This window comes from Haemorhous mexicanus, chromosome 1 (assembly GCF_027477595.1).
Source record: "Haemorhous mexicanus isolate bHaeMex1 chromosome 1, bHaeMex1.pri, whole genome shotgun sequence".
NCBI classification, from domain to species: Eukaryota; Metazoa; Chordata; class Aves; order Passeriformes; family Fringillidae; genus Haemorhous; species Haemorhous mexicanus.
In genome coordinates, this window is record NC_082341.1 from 83539994 (window position 1) to 83563609 (window position 23616).

Here is a 23616-nt window from a genome sequence, read left to right on the forward strand (position 1 = left end):
GGGTGTTTTGTTCTTCTGTTTCTCAGTGGAGTGGCTGGTCCTTGCTTGCACTCCACTCATATTGAAATTTATTTGCCACATCTCAATGTAGCACAGATTTTGTGGGATTATTGGGAAGTGTTTTCCAGCAGAACTGCAACTTTTGAAACCTTTTTGGCTTAAAAGAAAAAGAGTCTTTAGCTATGAATATCACATGGAGTAGGAAAAATTGTGGGGAGGGCAGAGTGACAAGTTATGGCTCCCCATTCCCTAAATCCCTGAGCTGCTGGTGAGGAGGAGGCAGAGTCCAGATTGAAGGGATGAATTTGTTCCTGTGAAAAGCTGGTCATAGTTGTGGTGGGAAAGTGTTTTAGCTATGTCTGTTTCTGACCATCAGACTCTATTCTTAATTGTCAATAAAATGAATTCATGAGAAAGAAGCTGGGTGGGCACCTGGCAGCCAGCCAAGCTGCCTACAGTCTGGCCTGCTTGCTAAATGTACACACTTTCCAGTTTCTGTCCTGTCTTCCCTCTGCTTTTTCCAGAAACTGACAGATTAATATTGAACATATCCAAATTCAAAGCACCACATTTAACAGAGAATACTGGTAGTCTGGATTAATGCTGCCAAAACCTGTTCTATTTCTAGGAACACGGGTAGGAAGGAATGCATTGTTTTTATCCAGTCTTAATCTTAGTCTTAACATTAAGATGTTGCTGATGTGAAATTTCTATTGCACTTGAGCAAAGGTCTGTGTAGATTCTCAGTCACAGTTAACATCCAGGCCAAAAAGATGTCTCTGCTCAGGCTTTACTTGCCGTAGAGAGTAAGCAAGGTTTTTGTTGTTTTGGTTTTGACCTGGGGTTTTTTTTGTTTTGCTTGTAGGTTGTTGTTGTGTTCGAGGGTTTTTTTTTTTTTTGTTGTTGCTCTTTGGGAAGGGCATTTGTTTGGTTTTTTAAATTATTTTTGTTTTATTTTTTACTTTCATTGTTGTTTGGTTTTGCTTGGGTTTTTTTAGCAGAAATAAAGATTGTCTTTTATTTTTTCCCCCCAAGAATACTAAGATGTATTATTTTTATATACCTTGAACTTAAAATAGAAAAGTAATTTTGATTATTTGAATTTTTTTGACTTTGCAGCTTTGTAGAGGTGCTCTCAGAACAGCCTCATCTGAGTTTCAAACCCATTTTACAATTCACAGTAAAAGCTAAAATGAGTGGGCTTTGGTCTAATTCTTAAGTTCTTCAGTGTTTCAGACATATGCTAAGGGGATTTCCTATTCTGAACTACTGTGAGGCTGCCCCTTTTCTGTAGTGGATATTAAGAATGTTTACAATTTCTTGTCTTTCTTCTGTTTTTCTTAGACAAAACTTACTTTGATTTTGGAGTGCTTTGCTCTAGTAAAAGCTCTGGGATTTGTTGCACTGACTTCAAAAGATTTTCAGCAGAAAAAGCACAAGAGAATTTTTAAGAAATAATTCCTAGTAATAGATTTTGTAACTTTCTGTTTATAATTATAAACTAGCTTCCAGTATAAACCACTGTTAAAGAGATAAGAGCTATAACATACCCATCAGGGGACCAGTTGTTAATAAGGTGTAATTTGAAAGGGGAAAGCTGATGATATCTGCAAAAGGAAATAGGAGCCCCAAGGCTGCACAGAAGTGCCTCATTACCAGTTGCACTGGGCATTCTGTTGAATGAGTTTTATTTATCTGGTTTTTATAGTTACTTGTGCTGAGCTTTCAGCGACATAGGAAGAAAAATACCAAAGTACAATATTGTTCTTCTAATGCAGCAATGAAAGAGTTTCTAAATCAAGAAATATGAAAAAGAGGCTACAGGAATAGAAGAATATTACACAGCTGTTTCAGAAATAAATTTTTCAGTCGGCCTCCCTGTGTGAGATATTACTAAAATTTCTGTGTGTCACTGAAATTTAAGAGCCACTTTTCTCAACACTTGAAAGGATCTGAATCTAAAAGTTGTGTAGTTTCCTACAAGCCTACAAAGTCAGCAGGGAGGGAAGTAGGAGGGGAAAAGTTGCAGATGAATTATTAATATATGATTGTTTTAGTGACTGCTTTCCTAAGATTCCTTGTCAATGCTGAATGAGATAAACACCTTCATATGTAACAGGGGTATGTTTTCCCTTTAAGCAGCTGTTCCATTGTCCCTGCAAAAGTGGCCAATTTGGAGCTGAATGTTGGTCTTTTAAAAACTGGATAGAAATCACCCACCCATTTAATGTTACTGCTGCGAGGTTGCTAGGTGTCCCTGACCTCCGCTAATTAATAACTTGGATGATGTTCAACATATAACCTAGAGGTGCAGAGTTCTGTGTGCCACTGACATTGCTCCAGACCGTTCACTTGTCCCCAAAAAAGCAAGATGGGCCCTTAGATCCAGGCTTTTTCACAGCCTCACTGTTATCTCACATCGTGACCATGAAGTTGTGATTTAGAGTTGGATTCTGGGCCCCCTGGTTCCCACTGCTCCTTCCATTGCAGTTGGAGTACACGATGTTCCCGTGAAGACATTTTCATATTCTGAGCAGATACCCTCCTTAGTCCTGAGGCTCCTGTTTGTCTCTCTCATCCTTGATTTCTGTATAATTTAGCAGTGCAGTTACACACCAATGATTTTCCTATTAGCTATAGGTTCAAGATTTCTGATTTTAATAAGCATCTTTTGCATTTTATGTCTAATGAGAATTTTTCTCAGCCTGCTGGGGTTCTTTTGTCCAACTCCACAGCTAATGATATTATCTATATCTTGATGACACTCACTTATGTGCCTCTACTTTTTATTTTTCTCCATATTCTTGCTGTTTTGTTTCTCATGTTATTTTACCATTTTTCAAATTTAAGCAAATTTTTTTAAAGTAAACATAACAAAAATTGAAATTTCCTTATTCCATCTTTCCCTTGGTGACCTTTCAATTGTGCTGTCATCAACTGTATTGCCAAATCTTTGAAAAATTTTATTGTTTTACTTCCTTACTGTGTTCAATTATGCTCAGTCCACTTTCAGATGTCTTATGTATTTATGTGTTATCCTTGAATGGGAAAAAGAAAACTTAATCTTGATTTTCCCAATCACATTTCTGGGCAATCAACTTAACCAGAAGGATGTAGAATTTGCATCTATCTGCTGTTGAAACATGTATTTTTTTTCACTAGCTTTTCACTGGACAATCTACGTGAGTTGGTGGCTCTTACATTTCTTCGGTGAATAGCATTCTACTTTCTCTGTGCTTTCATCTATCTAAAATCTGCTTATCTGATTTTTTTGCATATTTAATGGAAAAAATATGCATTTTGAAGTTTCTTCAACAGATTTTGTCTCTTTGCTGTCTTGCGAGATACCACTTTTAAGTTAACTTTAAAAAATATTTTTATTATTGCAGATAACAGTTGTTGTAAAGCATAGTATTTTCTCTAGAACTGTAGATAGATATTACTGTTGACAGAATCAAGCCTGTCATTCCTAAAGCCTAATGACAAGGCTATTTAAATAAACAAGTGAAAACAACAAGTGGAAATTGTGGTGAAGTTGTTGTTCTTTTCCTAATGTACATTTATGTACAAAATGACATGCAAACATGCAGAAATATTTTTTTTTTTTTTGTAGTCTCAGTTATTCAGTATCACTTAGAAGGTGTTAATAAATTTCATCCTCCAGTATATGTCTCAGGTTCATCTGAGGTTTTTTCAGCTCATGCCTGGAAGCTGTAATGCAGCTGTCTTGGACATCCCAGGGGAAAGATTCAGCGTGTTGGCCATGTCTTTCAGAAATTATTTCAGGAAGGTTTTTCATCTGCAGGAAGCATTCTGGAATGCTATGGCTTCCTTGGCTGCCTGTGACTGAAAACTGAGGGGTGGTGATTGCTGGGCAGCCTGCATCAGCATGGCTGTCTTGATCAGCAAGTGAGCATTGGGCAGGATTGCCCACATTCCAATGCTGTCTCTTCCTTTAAATTTCCATGCAACTTATAAGCAATGAGCAGGTGTACAGGAAAAAAAAACAAACAACTTCTGCTTGCCTGTGCTCAAGGTCCAAACCAACATCTTATGGCAGTCCAGGACCAGAGGACTCTTCTCACCACTTACTGTGCCAACCTTAGGGGCTTGAGAAGTATGAAATTATATTGAAATTCCTTTCATTTCATTGGAATAAAGAGAATTCTGACATATCAAGACCTAAAAGTTTAAAGCACTATCAGTAAAAAAAGTAACATAACTCAAAATGTTGCTTTCAAAAGGTCTTGGAGCCTACTAAAATCAATCTTATTTAAAAAAAAAACAAGCCAGGAAGCACGTCAAAACTCGATGTGGTAACACAGATGTTAAATCTTAAAGGATTCATGTGTAATTTATTCAGAACATTAAATTTGCTATATGTAGTATAGTTTCAGAATGTGCATTAAAGATGTGTTGTGAAATCTCATTCCTACCTGCTGAATGGCTGCCAAGTTTGGTAGTGCAAGAACATTTTGTTGTTTTACCCCTTCAGCACAATCCTGCATTCAATTTTTAGATGTCCATAAAAACTGTAAAAGCCTCCAAATGCCAGATTGGAACAATAAAACTTTGAAAGTCACAGTGCAACAGTTTTGGGTTTTTTAATAACTCTCTGGGAGCAGGATTGAAAATTCTGGTTCCAAACATACTCAAGTTTTGAGTTTCTAGCTTCTAAGTTTGGAATTTCATTTTCCTCTCTAAAACTGTGTCTGTTAAGTGTAAAGCAAGTGGATATTTTGGGACATTTAGAAATCCTTGCAGAAGACAAAGAGGGTGGATAGGTAGCTGGCATTTGTGATAGTTCAGTCTTGGGCAGAGTCCTGTGACATTCTAGTCAATGGAGTGGCCCAACACTGAGGGTTTGTGAAAGTCTTAGTAACTCTGAATTCTTCTCTAATTTGGTTAATTTTTTTCTTTTATCATATTAGCTCTGAAATTTTTCAACAACTGTTTATTTGCATAATCAGTAAATCAGATGATTAAAATTTTGGCTGCTTCATGAATTGGCAGGGTATGTACTTCTCATTTTTTAAAATACTTCAGGCTAGTATATTTGGAATAAAATTAAGTTGACATCAGCTCCTTGAAGCCATATAAAGCTTTAGATATTACTTGGTTTAAGTACAGAATTATATATCTATCAGGGGATTCCAGTTCTAACTGAATTCCTAAGCCTGGAAAATTCAAGCATGATTTTATGTTTATTTCCATACGTTTCGCAGTGCTTACTTTATAAGAAACTGTAATTTTTTAACTGTGGATGAACAGTAAAAGCTGATTCTGAACAAATGAAAACACACATGATGTTATTCCCAGGAAAATTGGCTGTTACATGTGGCAAAAAAAACTTGGAGGCAAAATAATGCAGTGACTGTAGCCAATTAGTAAAGTTGTCCATATGGTGCTGGACTTCTTGTATGAGCTGCTGGCCTATCATTTGATGTGAAAGCCTAACCAGGATGCCTTAAGTCCTCAGAAACCAGCTTTTCCTATTTTCTTGTGAGCCAGAAGGGGAACTTATATTAATAGGAAGCCCCTTTTTAATAATTTGCTCTTGTTTTTAATTTAGATAATGATATTTTCAAAGATATTTGTCAGAAGCCTGTTGGCAAGACAGGCAGCTCCAGCAGTAATGGCTGCAAGGATGAGGGGTCATGACCCTGTGGAAAGCAAGGAAAATGGTTCCTGTGTAGTAGAGACAGGTATAAATCTTCCCTAAGTGGCTTTGCCTATTTGCTGGAAGCAAGGATGTCATTATACCAAAGCATGCCTTTAAACTTCTGGTAACCATCAAAACCACCACTAACTCTGCAGCTGCTAATTTGCTGCTAATGTCTTGCTGGTGTACTGCTCCGTGGCTGCATTCTTTCTTTGGGTTTATGATCCTGACACTTTCTTTATGGCCTCTTTAAATTCAGCTTTTGGAATCCAGCATCCAGAGCTAATTAGGCAGGCTGTAAGACACCCTCGCCAAACAAGTCAAAACATTTTGAAGCCATTCCATGGCTGGACTTGATGTGAACAGTAAGGAGATATTGCTCACGTTTGTTGACATATATTATTATGGTTATTGCCATTATACCCCACGTCCCCAGGGTATTGTTTAAATACATGAAACAAGAGATGAAAGCAAGCAGATAGTGAAAAAAGAAAAAAAAAAACAGGAAATATCATGTACTTGTTAGTTTTTGGCATTGTGTAATTAAACCATCTCCTTTAATGTTATTTTTGCCAGTATCTAATTAGCAGAGCCATCTGCCTAAGAAGTGCTGGACCATCTGTCTGGAATACTATTCTGTTCATTTCTTGGTTCTTGACTAATTAACTTCTTTCTCTATGAAATGTAATAGTACATTCTGTTTCTACATTTCCAAGTTCCTATATAAATATATATATGAATGCATACTTTCCACCAGTATGTGTTTTGGATATCTGTGTAGCTACAGGAACACAGTTCTCCCGGGGGTCTGATTGTACTCAGTTATGTGTGCAGATTTCACTGTAGGTGAAAGCCACACTTTTTTTGTTGCCTTGTTGGTAAAACTAATACATCTCTCAATTAAATAATTCTAATTGGCCAGTCCTTTATTGACTATGTTCAAATCTCAAATTTCCTGTCTACGTTTACAATTAAATTATAGAATTTAAATTATAGAATTATAGAAAGGAGCCATGTTAAAGTTAAGTATGTAGGGCTCTGATTTTTTTTTTCCTGTAATATTTTGTATTTTTCTGGTAAATTGTGTGATAATTTAGGTCGGAGGGGACCTCCAGATGTCTTGCCTGGGGACTTCCTTTGTTGCTGCATGTTGGGCAACAGAGAATCCCTTGTAAGAGAATCCCTTGACAGTTACTTCTGTGAACTTTATTTACTGTTTCTACACTTTCCATGTTCCTCTTTTAGTATTCTTCAAAGGTATTTGGATAAATCAGTTTAAATTAAAGATTGTCTTTCAGTTTTTGTTGGAGTTAATGTCTTTGCTTGGTTTAAATTTGGTTTAATTTGCTGAAGATAAAATAGTTTAACTTCTGAGAGACTCTTACTGTTCATCTGGAGAGGTTACTAAAATATATTTGTTGTTCCAAAGAATACTATTAATTTCAAGAATGTATTTTTTAACTTAACATATATATGGCTGTGGAATGCACATTTTTCTTTTTTTTTGAAGAAAAAAAAGTTTCTTTACATATTCTCGAGTTGGAATTTTCTTTCTTCACTGGCTGGAATTTCTCTCCTCCTACTACCCCTTGAAAATGCCAGGAGAGATTTCATCTGAAGTTTTGAAATTGTTTACAAACATCAATGTTTAAAACACTTATACAGTTATTTACAGCTGAAGTTTTTCAGAAAGCTGCTTGCCATCGGTTTGAAACTTGAGTTCAAGCTTAGAGTGTGCACCAAAGCCTTGGTTTTGTTCAGTCTGATTTTATGTCAAATTTGTATGGACCTTTGTGGTTCATGCATTTTTTTTTTTTTTAACCTCAGAAAACAATATATGTTCAAAAGTGAGGTGTGACAACCTCGTCAGAGTACACTGGGTTAAGTTCAAGTTTTATTTTTCAAGTGCAATCTTTAGAATTTCTCACTTTAACTTTCACAGCGTTGAAAATCTCACTACATTACATAATTAAGGTTTATTTATGTGTAAGAGAATGTATTTATGAAGAAGACTGGGAAATTAGGAGCACGGTAAGTCAAGTCATGACATTTATAGAGGTGCTTGAAAGACCATATTGATCATAGGATTTAGAAAAGCCATGTCATTGTAAATATTGTCAGCTTGCTACCAGAAACAGACTGGTGTGCCACCTTAACCCTCCTCCTCAGCCTATGTAGCTGTGTTCTCTGTAGAGATGTGTAGTAGTAGCTGAGTATGACCTCTCCTTATTTTCTCTGACGCTGACTTTCAAATCCCTGTTTACTCTTTCCCCAGAGAGAACAAACCCGAGTGTCTGTAATTTGGTTGAATGAACTTTGTTGCAGCTTAAGTAGAATTATAACATTAATTAAAACCAGCACACTGAATGCTGCAGGTTGTGATTTGAATGTAAAAATTGAAGGTTCTCATTAAGAAAAGTAGAAAAAAAAAAGTATCCTAATAGGATAAACCTTAGCAGTGAATCAAATATCCAACATGGTTTGCAAGTCGTATCTACACACCTCTGAACTTCATGGAAATGTCATCAATCAGTATTAAGCAGGAGAATATGTCAATTTTAGGGAAGCAGTGGATAAAAGTAATATCTGTAAACATAGTTTTGCACTTGCTTTCTAGAATGATGCAATCCTTATGTGTCCATTTGGTCTTTCAGAATGACAATCTTCAAGTCATAATCTTCCAATGGCAAAACTCACATTGTTATTATTCATTTGGGACATTTTGTTTTCTCTTTGTGTGCTGAAGATTCAGGACACATTTTTCCCAGGTTCTTTTCCCACACTGAAATGACATTTATCTTAAAGAGTTTTCTACCTGTCTTCCTCCTGTACAGAAGCATTACACTGTGTTGAATATCGAAATTTTTATTTTGTGGGAAACTCCCCAGAATTTCCTAAAGATTAGAAGGTAAAAAGAAAGGAAGGTCTATGAATAACTGTTTGCCTGCACTACTGAACTATGTGGGAGCCTTAGGGACCAAAGTACAACAGACTGAACTACTCAGCTCTCTCCAGATTCCTCTTGCAAATGTTTTATTTGCAGCCTCCTCTGTTATTATCTCCCCTAGCAGTGGAACCAAGGGCTATAGGACTATGAGTGCACTTGGTTTCAAAGAGGGGACTTTGCTTTGTCACCAGTGTGTCTGCATTTATTTCTTGTGCACATAGAATTGCTACTTTTAAGAAGATGTTTTCATGAATAGGGCTTTCCCAGAGAGTTGGCCATTTGGTTAACTTGCTAGCAAATATATTTATATCTAATTGTAGCAGTTTCTTTTGTTTGGGTTCTTGTATGTGCTGTTAACTATGATATCTAGGAATATTACATAATGTTTTAATATTTCACATCCTTCTGCTTCAAATTACTTTTACTGTGGACTTAGAGCCAATTGAAAGGTGGGTATTTTGTCACTGAAAATTGATTTATGATAAACGTTTTGTATTTAATGCAATCTTTTTCTTTTTGTTCATGCCTGACATGTTTTTCTCAGTTCAGTTTTGGCAAGAACTTTTCATTCAAACCTTCCTTTAAAGTCCCCATATTTCACTCTCTTTCTACTCTGACCTCCTCCTGGTAACTAACTCTTGTGTTTCTCCGGGCATTTGAAACTCTTTGTGTTGTTCAGAGATAACATATTCAGCACTTGTGCCTTATAACATGGAGGTTTGGTGTGTCCTAATGGATTGATTAGGAATTCAGTTGGTCATCCTACAATCTCTATTACAGCTGTGAATTGCTTTTTGCATTACCGAGTCAAAAGAGTTAGGTCATTGCTTCTTCTTTATCTGACTCAGTATGAGATTTCTTTCATGTGGCCAGATATGGTTTGTTATAAATTCTAGGGTCATTCACAAGTGGATTCTTCCAGAGGTTTTCAATATATTCCCCTGTACACCATACTCATTTAGCATTGCAAAAGCAAATGCTGTAAGTAGGAAGGTTTACGATGGAGGAAGAGAAATAATTACATTAGTTTTCACAAATAGTTGTTTTTTTTTTCCCATGAAGTGAAAAACACTCATTCTTGGACTTGCTGAAACACAAGCACTCTGAGGGCATTTTCCCCCTTAATTTAAACGGGCTTTCACCCTATTATTAAATAGAGAGTCTGCTTGCTATTAATACAGTCTCCATTAAAAGACCGGTAAAAAATATTTTCTATGTTAAATCTGGATAAATGGTCTTTCATTATTTCCTTGTAAATAAAAATGAAAAGGCTGTGGTTTCAGTAATTAGGCAGCAGAGGTTGCTTCAGAAATCTCCATTCTTCTTGATAAAATGTGCTTTGTGGCATTTTTATCTAAGGAACATATGGATGTACACCATTTGAGGTGAAAGAATGCAGCCTGATTTAAAATGCACTTTGACTACACAGGCATATACAGGCATTCAAATATGTACATGTATTGGCACATTAACACCAAGCATGCAACCTGCTCCACTGAACAGCAAAGTTTGTAAGCCATAGCTGCTGAATGTTAGATATGGAAATAACTGGAATTAACTCATACAGTGAAACTGTAGTAATGCAGACTAGGCTTTACAGTCCTGGCATAAATCTGTTGAAGCAGTGAGAGGCCTCAAAAAATGAGGATAAATTGCTTCTGCTCTGCAGTGCACTGTTTCACTGTTGTCTTGTATGTCTCTGCCCATGGCTTCTTTCTCTGAATAGATGTTTTAGTGCTTCTGATTAGTGCTGCAGTCATACCTTTAGAGACTAAAATCTTCATTTGATGCTTGAGATAAATACTTCAAAAAGTGCAATAGGGCACACTTTCCCATCAAGCAAGGTTTCTCAGCAGAGCTGACCTCAGATGCTGTGGTGATGCAGCCCAACTCTGCTGGAGAAAGAGGTTCAGCCTTTCTGTGTGTTTCTCTATCTACTTACCCTCATAAAACTCACAATAACAACGAAAAAAGGCTAAATAGTATACATGTAACTGTGGTTGTTTCTGCTGTTGAGATTGGTACAGTGAATCATGATGTTGGCCAGCTTCCTTTCGGATTAAAATAATGAAAAACTTCAACAGCAAAGCTACATTTCTAGGGAGAAAACTCTTAAGAGGCATTTATGGATAGGATCATCCACAGCTGATCATCAGTATCTCTGAAGCACATAACACAAACATGGGCTTAGAGAGCTCAGAGGCTTACATTTCTGGGTTTCCTGCATTTCTAACAAATTCCTTTTGGTTGCAGGCAGTGGAGTGGCAATGTGATGAAGCTACTAAAAGAGCCTGTTACAGTAAAGGCAAATCAAAGGTAAGCACGAGACAGGTGTTCTGCTTTAATAAAAATTCTATGTTAACAGCAGATGTGATTCAGTGTATAAATCCCTACCTTATGCATTTTTGCTGTCTGCCTTTCTGAAGAGAGATGTAGGAGATGAGTCTGCCACTGATGTGTAAGCAAAGAAATAAAGAAGAATATAGGGAGCCCGGGGTGAGAGATAGATAGAGTCATGTGATTCCTGTCTGAAATGACCATGAACTTCAGCTTCCAACAATTTACTGTTTTGACACCAAGGTTAAACATATGCATGTCATATGTAGTGAACTCTATTCTCACTTCATTTTCTGTGCTGTAAATCCTGAATAACTGTGTAATTACTTTGTAAAATTCTCAGTTTATATCCCTGTTTTTAAGATGCAATTTTATTAACTTTTTTATTTCCCATCTACTGGTACTATGAAGAAAATAATATTAAGTGTACTAACTTTTCAGACATTGAACTTGATGTATTTTTGTACTTAAAACCAATCCTTTATCTGGCCAACCGCAATTTCTATTATTCAGTACAGGAAAATGTAGTGCTAAGATGGAACCTTTGGCTGTGCCAACCTGAAGCTGGTTATCAAATTAATTATAAAAGCAATTAGAATTGCATGCGATCTGTGTTTTTAATTTTATACTGTTTAGTGATTAAAGTTAATTCAACTATAACATAAAGGGAGAACACATCAAAAGTGATGAGTGCAAAAGAGCACACTTTTACTCAGTAGAATGTGTTGCATACATTATTGTTGTGCAAAACTCAAGAAATCCCAAGCTTCAAAAACATATTCCAACAGCTCTATCATCTAGTAAAGGAGGAATCTCTTCTGCACAGTTAACTAATCACTGACTTTTACATTTCTCCCATTAAACAGTGAGTTTCCAGCTCCTTTTTTGCTGGGAAATAAAATTGCAGGATATGATTGTACTTCTGAGATAAACTTCTGAGGAAGAATGGCCTCACTTCTGAAGCAGGGCCATGTTGCATTGTGAGGTATAGAAAAGAAAGGACTTTTGGAACCTTGTATTTTAAGGAAATGTTTAATTTTCTAAGTTGTTATTTTTCCCTAGAAAATTTATGCTTCAATATATCCCTCAAGTCTTTATCCTCAGCTTTCATATGACAACACTTGGAAGTAAGGAAATATGGTCAAGCGTCCATAGAGAATGACACAATGCATTGATCAAGGGGTATATACAGTAGAAACTCTTCTGGTAGGAATGCTGTGTGTAACTAAACATATATAGAAGGCTTCATTTCACAGTGATTTTCCAAGTTTAAGGCTGTGAACACAGCATTCAGCTTATGTGAAAGTCATAGTGCAGTGACTGTGATCTAACATGATGGATGGAAGTAATTATAAATTCGAGGCTATAGCAGTGTACTTTGGAATAATATGTTGACAACAGTGTTACCACACATTTGATTCAACAGTGTAAAGCATCTGTTGCTGGTAAATAATTTCGTTAGGAGAAATACACAACACTGGTTATACATATATAAAAATGGCCCTTAGTGTAGTTTTTCATTCATGCCGAGTTTCATTTATGCTCATCATACCCTTTTGAAGAGATGATGATTGGAAGTTAAGCTGTTGCTGTAAAATGGTATATGCTCAATTCAAATAATGACCTCTGTGATTGTTTCTTGGTATTGTTATTATTTGCCTAAAAATTTCATTTGTACCCATAGCCATGTTCTTCATTCCCAATCTAGAAGAGGAGTTTAGTCTTCGTTACATTCAAAATGCTGGGAGTAAATAATTCTCTTCTTATTGTTACCATTTGGGTTGGGGTTTTTTTTTGCTTTTTTTTGGTGTTTTTTTTGTTTGTTTGGGTTTTGGTTTTTTTTTGTTTTTTTTTTTTTTTTTGGTTTTTTTTTTTTTTGTTTTGTTTTTTTTTTTTTGGTTTTTTTTTTTTGGGTGTGCAAACTTTGTGGCCTGAAAGCTTCATATGGGAGTTGCTGGAGAATGCAGAGATACTGCCTGAGAAAACCTACCCAGCTGGAACTATAACTGTCTTTTTGAACTTTTCATGCCTCTTCTGATTTCACTGATGTGGTCAAGGTTAAAATTAAAGATAAATTTATGACCAGAGAAAGAATAGAAAAATTATGTTTGGCTTTTATTGCCTCTTTTCCAAGACTAAAGCAAGGTCACTCTGTAGAAGGAGATGCATTCAGAGCCTTCCCTTGGAAAAACTGGGAATTATCAGATCAGGAGGAATTCTTTCCAGTCCTGCATTGTGCCTCTTTATAGGAAATCTCTGCCAACACAATTCAAGTTACTGTCATCAGAAAAACTTGATTGCTTACCTGTTGTATAAATAAATGCAGCCCAAATTGATGAGTTGCTGGGGGTTGCATTTCTGTAACATTTTTCAGGTGAATTCAGATTTCAGGACAGACACCTGTAACTATAGGAAGACACAGGAAAGACTGGAGTCAAAATGCTAAGGCCAGCCTAGACTGTGGCAAAGGAGAGATGAGGATTGCAGGGATAGCTGTGGGTAGGTTATTCATTCGGATCCTGACTTCTGCAGAAGCTCTGCTGACCACAGAGCAGCACGAGGGCAATAAGTTCAGGTGGCAAAACCTGAACTCATTGCTTGAATGTCACTTTAACTGATGGAATGAGTGCCCTGAAACCAGAAGGTGGCTTTGAATCCTGAAGCAACTCAAGTAGTTTTGAGATAATGGTCAGTGAAACAGGACTCTTTTTTTGTTCTTGAGAAAAAAGCTGCACGGAATTTTTGCCTGTGGCTGTTATCAGTTGTTCTGAGGTTTATGCTTTAGAAGCCAAGGAGGGAAAAGAGCTGAAGGGGAGAATATACAGGGACATCTGTCACATTTGACAGTGTAATGTGCACTTGACTTTTTGAAGGCTGATGTTTGTTACTCAGACTTCAGACATTCATCTACCAATTTAGACTTTTGCCTGAATAGCTAGTGGCTCCAAGAGTGAGCCATGCAAAATTGTGTCCTCCTGGCTGGCATGCATTAGCATGTAGAAATCTAAAACACCAGAAAAAATTAAGAGAATAAATTTTCCTATTTATACTGACACTTGTGGTAGGGAATGTTAGAAAGAAAAAATATAAATGCACTTGTTGAGAATGCCAAACCAATGAGAGGTAAAAAAAATAATGCTAATTGAAATTGAGTCCCATCTCTTGCTTATTTAAGATTCTAATGGCTGTGTGTTAGTATCTGAACTTTCAATAAAAGTATTTAAAATTAAATGGAGGTATCTTTAAAATATTAACCTATACAAGAAATATTGCTGCAAGAGGATAATTATCTTGCAGTCAGATTGATCTTGGAGTGTCAAGGTAGTCTAAAGTAACTCCCCAGAATACTTGGCAGCTGAATTGTTTCTAATAGTAATATTTTGTTTGAGATATGCTGATAAAGAAAAGTAGAAAGTACTTTCTAAATGTATTTCTTTATTTCAGATATATTTTTATAGGCAAATAGGAGAGTATATACAACATAGAGGTTGTGATGAACTGGAGCATAAGACTACATAAAAGATGGCTACCAAACCTAACACCACCCCCAACCTAAAATATCCTTGGGTTTGAAGTCCTTTGCCACTTCTACAACATGCATCTCATTTTTGCATGTGTCAGAAGTGAACCAGTACTGCCAAATTTGACTTCAGAGGTAGAAAAGTACCTCTGAACAATTCAAATGACTAAATAGTGAAGTCCTTTTTCAGTATGTTTTGGGTGGTGATAATTTTATTCACGGTCAATTTTTTAAAATTTTCTTTTGCATTAATGGGGATTTTTTTTTTCAGATTAACAAAGTAGCCAATTAAAACAGATATTATTTAATTTTCCATTTTTTGCACTGTGATCCCAACAAGAATTCCATTTGAGATGTCTTATTTGCCTGGTTGCAATATGGATTGTTGTTTAGTTGGCACAGGACTTGGGAACATTAAAGAAAGAATCTTGTGATTCCCAAGAATGTCAGAGTTTAAGAAATTAGCATTATTTTTGAACCAAATGAGTGGGTGATCAGTGTGCAAGTAATTTGGAAATGACACTATTTCAGCGAGATCTGGAACATGAAGAGGAGATGTTGGATGGGTTGTAATGTCAGAACCCACTTATTTTTCCTACACGTACATTCCATGCCTTGTTGCAAAGGGCAGTATGGAAATAGACCAGTGAATAAATTACTGTTTTACATTCTGGGAACTTCCTTGAGCAACCTTCCAATGAAAAAACCAAAAAACAACCCCCCCAATAAATTACCTTCTAGTGCTTTTGTGTTCTTTTGGGTTTTTTTCCCAGTTGAGTTAAAGCAGTCTGATAAGGAAACTGCCAAAACTACCAACACTGCCAAGTTGTGAAATAACTACTTTTTTAATGGCTTGTTGCATTGCCCAACTCAGTTATATGGTTGTGTATTAGCTTCATTGTGGCTTAAAGAATATTAAGATGACAGTTTTTAAAGTTCAATATAAAAACTTCTTTTTTTTTACCCAATAGGAATCAAATCTTACTTCTAAGCTATTTGTACCTTTCCCTTAAAGACTCAAAGAAAAGCATTTAAAAGCTACTTTTTCACAAGAAACTAAAGCAAATTAGTTTGAGAGGTATTTTTTCCAAGAGGCAATTTCTTTCCTGAGATTTTACAGGTTTTTTTGAATTTATTTTTAACTTGACTTTTATGAGGAAAGGCATAGAAGATAAATTGTAAAAGATTTCTCAGAAACCTTTAAAGTATTTTCCCCATCTTCTTTTGCAGTCTATTTTGTGCCTGCTCAATTTATTTAGGATTATATTTGTTGTCTTCCAGGATGAGAGTCTATTTTCAAGATAAACAAGCAATCCATTTAATAAAACTGTAGGCCAGATAATGGGGCTTCTTTGCTATTACTCTTGTATGGATTTACTTACATGATTTCACTTAATATCCGCTAGAATTGAATAGCTGTATTTTCACAAGGTTTTTTTCAGACTTTTTATGAGACTATCTTGTGGTGAATGCTAGAGAGCATTCAAATGTAAGTTTTCAGGAAACTTTGTTTTCTCCAAACATATTGTTGATCATTTTATTGGATACAGATACTCATTTTTCTCAAGAGGAGTGTTTGAATTTTTTCTCATACAGTTCTGGGAGATTTTTAGTATGGCAGGACAAAGCTTTCTGTTTGAATTAACAGTAGAAATTGCTGTTGATTTCTAGCTCGTGGAATGAGATGAACATCACAAAACCTTCACCCATCCTGATGGGGTAAAAAACATGTCAAATTATTCCTCAGGGTGAGCATCTTTGTATTGTGGTAATGAATTTTTTTGACAAATTTTGAATTTATAGGAGACACTTCTAATAAAACAGGGTAAATTATGAAATTAGCGGTAACAAATCCACATCAGAGCATTTCAAGAATTTTGTTTTTACTAGTCTTACTATAGTTTTGTTACTGACAACCTGCGCTTTCCCGTTTTTCTCACAACTTCCTTTCTTGGCCTAATCTGTATTTGAAGTCAACATCTGATCTCCTGAGACAGTACTGTATTATTTAAGTCAGCCTTTATCAGATCATCTATCTGAACTACCAGTTCAAAATTTAGCGAAGTCTTTGAAATATATCCTGAGAGGAAATCTTCAGTACTAGAGAGGTTTATTTTTATCCTATTAAGAACTTTTCAGAAAGGTTGGTGGATGCATGTGTGTGAATAAGAAATCTATGCATATTGTAATTGCTAACTCAGGTGTGCTTAAGCCTTGTTTACCTAAAACTTTTTTTTTTTAATAAATAACCATGGAAAGCAAAGTGTTATTAGTCTCCTCTGTACTCTGCAGTATGCCTGAATATATTCTTTGTTTTCTGTGTGGCAGGAGGAATGCCAGAACTACATTCGAGTGCTTCTTGTTGGAGGCAACCATCTCTTTACCTGTGGAACCAACGCATTCACTCCTATCTGCACCAATCGCACAGTAAGAGTTAAAATATTTTACCCCACAAGCTGGAGTCCCTGCTCTGAGCCAGCAGATTAAAAGGCAGAGCATGATGTGGCTGAGAGATGGCTGTTTGGGTATTGATGGGTGAGCTGATGTGTAAAAGGCTGATTTAGCTGGCGGCAAGCCAAAAAGAAGAGCTAACCAATCTCTTTTTTGCACTCTTTTCCTCAGCTGTGGCAGGAATAGTAGTTCCTCCTACATGCCAATTTTTATGAACCCTGTGTGTTTATAAGACTTCTGCCTCTGTCAGGTTTGATTGGCATCAATAGGTTTAGTTATGAAATGTGGTTGGGTAGCTGCATTCTGTGTATGTGTAGTTCTGGAGAATGGAAAGTACCTGTTTTAGTGATTTCTGTCTGGTGAGAATGAGAAATCTTGACTGAGATCTGTCAATGTTCAAAAAAAGCCTAATTGTAGCATCAGTTATAGTCATAATAAGTATAAAAATGTCACTGTTTGGACTAGGCTGCCTATTTGTTTCAGGACAGGAGAATCACTTACATACAAAGAACAGCTGTATTACAAAAAAATTCATTGGCAGATTTATTATATTAAAACACATTGCACCTTTATTTTCAAAGAGCATATTAGCATCATGCTGTGGTTTGTGGCTGAAAGTATTTGGGCAACTAAATCAGAGTTGGTTCTGCTGAGTTGGAAAGCTCCTTTTCTTACTCTCATTTTTCATGTGAGATTTTTTTCCTAAAACAAACAACAAAACAAATAATAGATTCTTGTTGTTGTTGTTGTCTGCTGTTGTGGATGCTGTATTGATTCTGCTATCAGGTTTGGTTTTATTTTTCATAATAGCAGTCTTTGCAGAGGTAACTAATTTTTGAGCCCCTTCTAATAGAAAACATTTAGGCATGGTGGATAATGAGTGACATGTATGCTTTACATATCAAAATGGCAAAAGTGAGATCTGACAACATTACAAATAAGACTTGCTATAAGATAATTTCAGATTGATGTAGAGGTTGGCTACACACAAAAATAAAGTAGATAACAGGTGTTTGTCATAGGATTTTGCTTGGATGGATGCAGCTTGGCTGAAATGATAATTTTCAGGTAATTTTAATCCCGTTTTCTAATTCTTTTACAGTTAAGCAACTTGACAGAGATACATGACCAAATCAGTGGCATGGCTCGTTGTCCCTACAGTCCCCAGCACAATTCCACTGCTCTTCTCACTTCCAGTGGAGAATTATATGCTGCTACAGCCATGGATTTTCCAGGAAGGGATCCTGCTATTTATCGAAGTCTGGGGGCCCTTCCTCCTCTCCGAACTGCCCAGTACAACTCCAAGTGGCTGAATGGTGAGTGCTGATGGACTGTGAGACTCATCTTTTTAATTCATGTTCATCATACTCATGGTATTGAAATTCCATTCTGAGAATCTGAATGTTTTTGGAGTATTGCTTATTAAATTTCAAAGTTATTTTGCTTTTTTTATATATTATTTTACAAGTGTGAGTACTATAGAATTTAGTTAATATAGCTGAAGCTTGTAGATGTGCCCTTAAATACATGTCATTTTTGCAGGCACAGGGCTGAGATGCACATACAGTGCTTTTACATGGCAAAGCTGAGTCAGCTTTGAGCAGCAGCTTGCATTGAGTACTCTCTTCTGAGTCTCTCAAAAACCTAAGGCAGAAAGTAAACAGTTTAGAATGGACTGAATTCTCCTGGCTTTCCCTGCAGGTTCAGCCTTGACAAGAGGAAAAAGTTTGTTTTTCAAGCTTCTTAGGTGGCAGACTGACATTTTTGACACTTATTATAGCTAAAGGATAGATAATAGTTTACAAAACATATCATAAAATTGTGTTTAGCAGTCAATTTTGTTTCAAGGATGTTAATCACATGATGAGGGTTTCCAGCTGGGAGAAGCTGCAAACAGGCAGGGATTTCTGAGATGTGACAAACTGAGTTGCCATTTTGTTTATTACAAAAAAAAAAAAAGGAAGCAGATTCTTCCAAAATGAAAAATATTATTAAACATAAAGTGTGAAATTATATATATTATAATTTGCCTGTTCCAGAAGAAAAAAAATAAAAACTCATAATACATGTTATGGTTATGTGGCACAACAGTCACTATTCCTACAGTACATTTCATGTTATGATGAGATTAGTCTCATGTTGGAAATTAAATATAAATATAAATCCTTCTAGCTTCAGAACATTTGGTCAGCTGCAAGTAACAGATTTTATTTTGAAAATATCCATTCTCATATAATGTGGATGCTGAATTGTGGTTATATGTCTGGTTTATTTTATTTGAACAATGTACCCAGCAGAGGTAGCTCACAGAAATTTGTGACCTTTTCTAAAGGCTGGATGATTTTAGAATGTTAATTATCAGCAACAAAAAAAGTCCTAAATTGTGTGCAACATAACAATTATAGCAGTGCAAAAGAAGTGAGGGGAAAGATGAAGTCATTGTATGTATATCCCTGGTCAGGCACCCTTGGTCCACTCAGCTTGGTATTGGAACTAATTGCTGTGCCCCACCTGTGTGCTTTTGTCAAAGGTAAAAAAGTCTTCACACAGAATTTGCAGCTTAACTGGATATTTTTATGGCAAAGGCATGCTAAAATCCCCTCTAGGTTTCTCTAATTAATCATATTCACTGTATTCACATTTTGTCTATTAAAAGCTTCAGATGTACTCATACATTCTTTGTTAGAGTTCATTCTTCTGACTCAAAACTGTTTATAATTAAGTTACCAGGAAACTGTAGCTTTTATCTTTGGGGAGGAAGAACAAGATGAGTTTTGTAATTGGAGCCAGATAAAGTAAGTCCAATAAAAGACTGAAAGGAGCCCAGTCGACTATATTAAAGGAAGGGGTTATTATTTTCTGGGGTAGCTAGGAATGAGGGATTCATCTGCTTGACTTGGGGATTCATCTGCTTTTATGTCAATTTGCGTGCTTTTATGATTCAGTGCCAAGAAGCTGCATTAGTTTTCAGTGCTTGGATTGAAGGGAAGATTTTTCTGCTTTCACTGAGAAAGTAACACAGATCGATAATCCTGCAAGAAAAGTAAGGCATCAACTGGAATGGAAGCTCCCTAGTCAATATCTGTTATGCATCAGTAGCTCACAGTTACTGTAATTCATTTGAGGTGCTCGTGTGCATGCATCTGTCAGTGTTTCCAATTCTTAAGTTTTCCTTGGAAGCACCCTGTTTTTTCTCACTTAGATTTTCTGCTCTGTGAATCATGTTGGACCAAATCAAATCATCTCTGGGGGTGATGGTTGTACTCTGAAACACACAGCTGATTATCTCGTTCTGTGCTTTATTGCTATGCAGTAAAGACATTGTTGATTTTAGTGGCTAGCACAGCAAATTTGGAGATCTTCAATCCCATCAGTCAGGCAAAAATGACATGCCTATATGCTGAGGCAGTCTGCTCTTGTTGTTCACTGTACCTTTTGGTGCAGGATCTTGGCTTGAAAAGCTCTGAATCTTCATCACAGGAGAAAACTTGTTCCTAATCTTACTTGCCAGAAGGTCTGTGATCACAGGAACAATGATATACAGTCTTGGAGGGGAAAATGGAGCTGATGTGTCAGGTGGCTTGTGTGAGATCCCATATTACCATGATGTGATTTCTGCTTCTGGAATCACAGATTTCACCAATAAAATACATTTACATTGCTGACCCGAGTTCCCCATTTGTTCTGATTCAGCCAGAGTCACTTGTTTATTGTCGGATCCTGCCTTCTACTGAGGGCTTGACAGGCCTGGAAACAATCCACATTAGCCAAGTTACATAAGTTAGCAGCTATTCATTGAGCATCATTATGATCAGTTGCTTAATATTAGAAGGTTATGGAGAAATCAGGGAACTTTCATTTCTGAATTATCATTTTCCTGATGCACTCAAGACTCAGTTATCTGGGGGGACAAAGAGTTGGTTAGTTCAGTTAGATGTGTTAATTACTCAGCGTATTTGTTAATTTAAGCTACAGAAGTATGCTGAGAGAAGATAACTGAAGGGGGAAAGGTAAATTAATGCGAAGCACAAAGAATTTGAACAGGCACAAATCCAAAAAGTTAGATGGACAGCACAGCAGCACTGCCAACACAGAAACCCTGTTTTTGACTGAAGCTAGTTTTTGTGGAACCATCTTTGGGGCTCTCTGAATTTACTGTTTGTTCACCTGCTAGACAACATGCTTCAGTATTGAACTCCCTGAATTTTGACTGGTTTGAAAATTTTTATTTTCAGAAATGACTGTTCACCAAATGTTACAGATATCTGTACACTTCCCTAAAGTTTTTCCTGTTTTGGAAAATTTTAGAGTGTGCATGGTCATGTTGTCTTCATTGATGGAGGAAAGAAGCATCTGGTGGCATCTTTAAATATCTTGAATATCTCTGAATAAGTTCACCCATTCCCTTTTATTTTTTTTCACTTCAGAACTTCCCTCTGCTTCTAGGAAAAGAAATTGATGTTCTGTTTATCAATGCTATTTCTGTCTTCCTGGTGCTCCTGTAGAGAACACCAAATGCAGCTGGCCCAAAGGCAATGAGCAGTTTTTTGACCACAGTTGTAACCAAGCAGAAATTCAACTTGTCTCTGTGATGAGATGCCACTGAAGCACCAGGCTACTGTAGTAGCACTCACCTTAGTTCAGCAGGGATTGGGTTGCTCACAAGGAATTTATCAAGTGACCATGCAGGGAGAGACAGCCTCTGTGTGATCCTCTTGCCAGCCCTGTCAGCACTTAGCACCTACATCACTGCTCTCAAAGGGAGCAGGATCACCCAGAGGAGTTAAAGGGAGCTGCAAACCACCTCTCTCCCCGTCCAACAGCCCTGCTGGCTGCAGGCTAGTAAGCCTGCAAATGTGAAATAGAGAACCAAACTCTCCTTCCCATGATGTCATATTTTGGCCATGTCTTTTCCCATGTAAAGGAAAAAGTAATGCATGAAGTTACTCCCATGAATATGGATATATGCACAAACAGATGAAGAAAGTGGAAGGACTGCTCACCAGTAATTTTTTCTGTAACTTGTCCTGTTCTGCTGCCTACCCTCTCTTTCTCTCTGAATCCATGTTCAAGTGTTTCTGTGCTCAAGAGAAACAATTTGAGGTGATAGAGCACACACTGAGGGTTATGTCTAAAGCGGACATCTCTCCCACTGATTTCTTCTCCTGACCAAAGCAGTCAGCAAGACCCTGAGCTTCAGCCTGCTGCTCAGGTCAGTAAAGGGCAACATGTTGCTGGAATGTTTTGAAATTTCCCTTGTAGTGTTTCATAAGAAGAATAGCCCGCCTTACCAGTCTGCTTTAGACATTATTAAATGATAAAAAATAAATTACTCTTTCATTAAGCTGGCACGCTGTGTGTTTCAGTGTCTTTAAGCTGTCAGTGTAACAATGTTTAGATGACATCTGGAGTTGATATAGTTTCTAATTAGACTTTACTGTAGAGTTGATCTGCAAAGTGCAGCAGGGGCAGAATTTGTCACAGTTTTCTCTAGAGAGCAGAAGTAAATGTAATAGTTATATTTGCAGTCCACAGTTGCAGTGCATCCAGGCTGGCAATGAAAAGCCTTCAGTGTTTAAACTTAGAAACCTTTTCTGTAGTCCAGCATTTACAGTTAGCAAAGGTATTTCTCCTTTCAATACACCTCTTTAAATCACTAAATGTTATCTGATACCTCAGTGTGAAAGTTGGCCTTAGTCTGTTTGCTTCCCTCAGCCAATAAAAGGGCAAAACATTAAAAAAAAAAAAAGAAAAAAAAAAAAAAAAGAAAAGGAAATCCCTGTCTGTTTCATCACACAAAGAAACACTACAACATTTGGTTTCATAGTTTGTCAAATGCCTTTCCTTACAATTGCATGGGTCTCCTACTATCCTGAAATTATTTCAGCTGTGTTCTTTACCCTGGACATGCAAGGCTAGATGCTATTGGAACATATTAAATAAACAAAATCTGTGTTCTAAATGTCACAACGTTTCATCAGTGGGCAGATGATAGACGATTAAAGATTAATCCTGGATCAGATGTAGCAATAAAATAAAAATAAAATAAAATAAAATAAATCACTTCCAAATGAGAAGCCTTTCCATCTGAGGAGATGGATGTTTGGCTTGTTCTGCTTTACTGGTAGACATAATATTACTGTTTTTCCTTTTTCTGTCCTAAGCATTTGGTTATTAGATATTCTTACTACAATGGTTCTTCTGAGATCACTTTCTTAAAAACACTAATAAAAAGATTATTAATCCAGAGCAGATACTTTTAGTCTTCACAAGTAATAGTAAGAGTAAAATTCTTACAAAGGTGGTTTGGCTAGTGGGATTTAATACAGCTCTGAATCAATGCCTATTATTGTTTGTTAGCAGATTTTTTTTTATAACTTTGCTACTAGTAGGATGTGTAGAGAGAATTTATGATCTAAGAATAAAAATTAATTCTTTCAATTTTGTTTTTAAGGATTAATGGAAATGGCTATAATAATTCAGTGTTATCCTTTCATTTTTCTGGGTTTTAATGAAAAGCCTTGTAATTACCTAGTGCAAGCTTTTCTTTATTATGTAATATTTCATGTAACTCAAAACCAGTGGGTGCTTGAATGTGCAATGTACTCTTTCAGATAAGAGTCCTGACTGAAAATATGCAAAGAATATTCTGCCAGTTTTGCTTATTTTGCAAGAAGATAAATAATTATATTTCTTAGG

The 23616-nt window shown here is 36.4% G+C and overlaps 1 protein-coding gene across 10 annotated transcripts in view; it reads left to right on the forward strand.

Annotated features, from left to right (window-relative positions):
* SEMA5A (semaphorin 5A) overlaps positions 1-23616 on the forward strand; it is a 320230-nt gene that overhangs the window by 163350 nt on the left and 133264 nt on the right. For all 10 annotated transcript variants that reach the window (XM_059854936.1, XM_059854946.1, XM_059854910.1 and 7 more), the window contains 3 exons: positions 10863-10925; positions 16795-16893; positions 18020-18233. In XM_059854936.1, coding sequence (XP_059710919.1) covers positions 10863-10925; positions 16795-16893; positions 18020-18233 — 376 coding nt within the window. The remainder of the gene's footprint in view (positions 1-10862; positions 10926-16794; positions 16894-18019; positions 18234-23616) is intronic.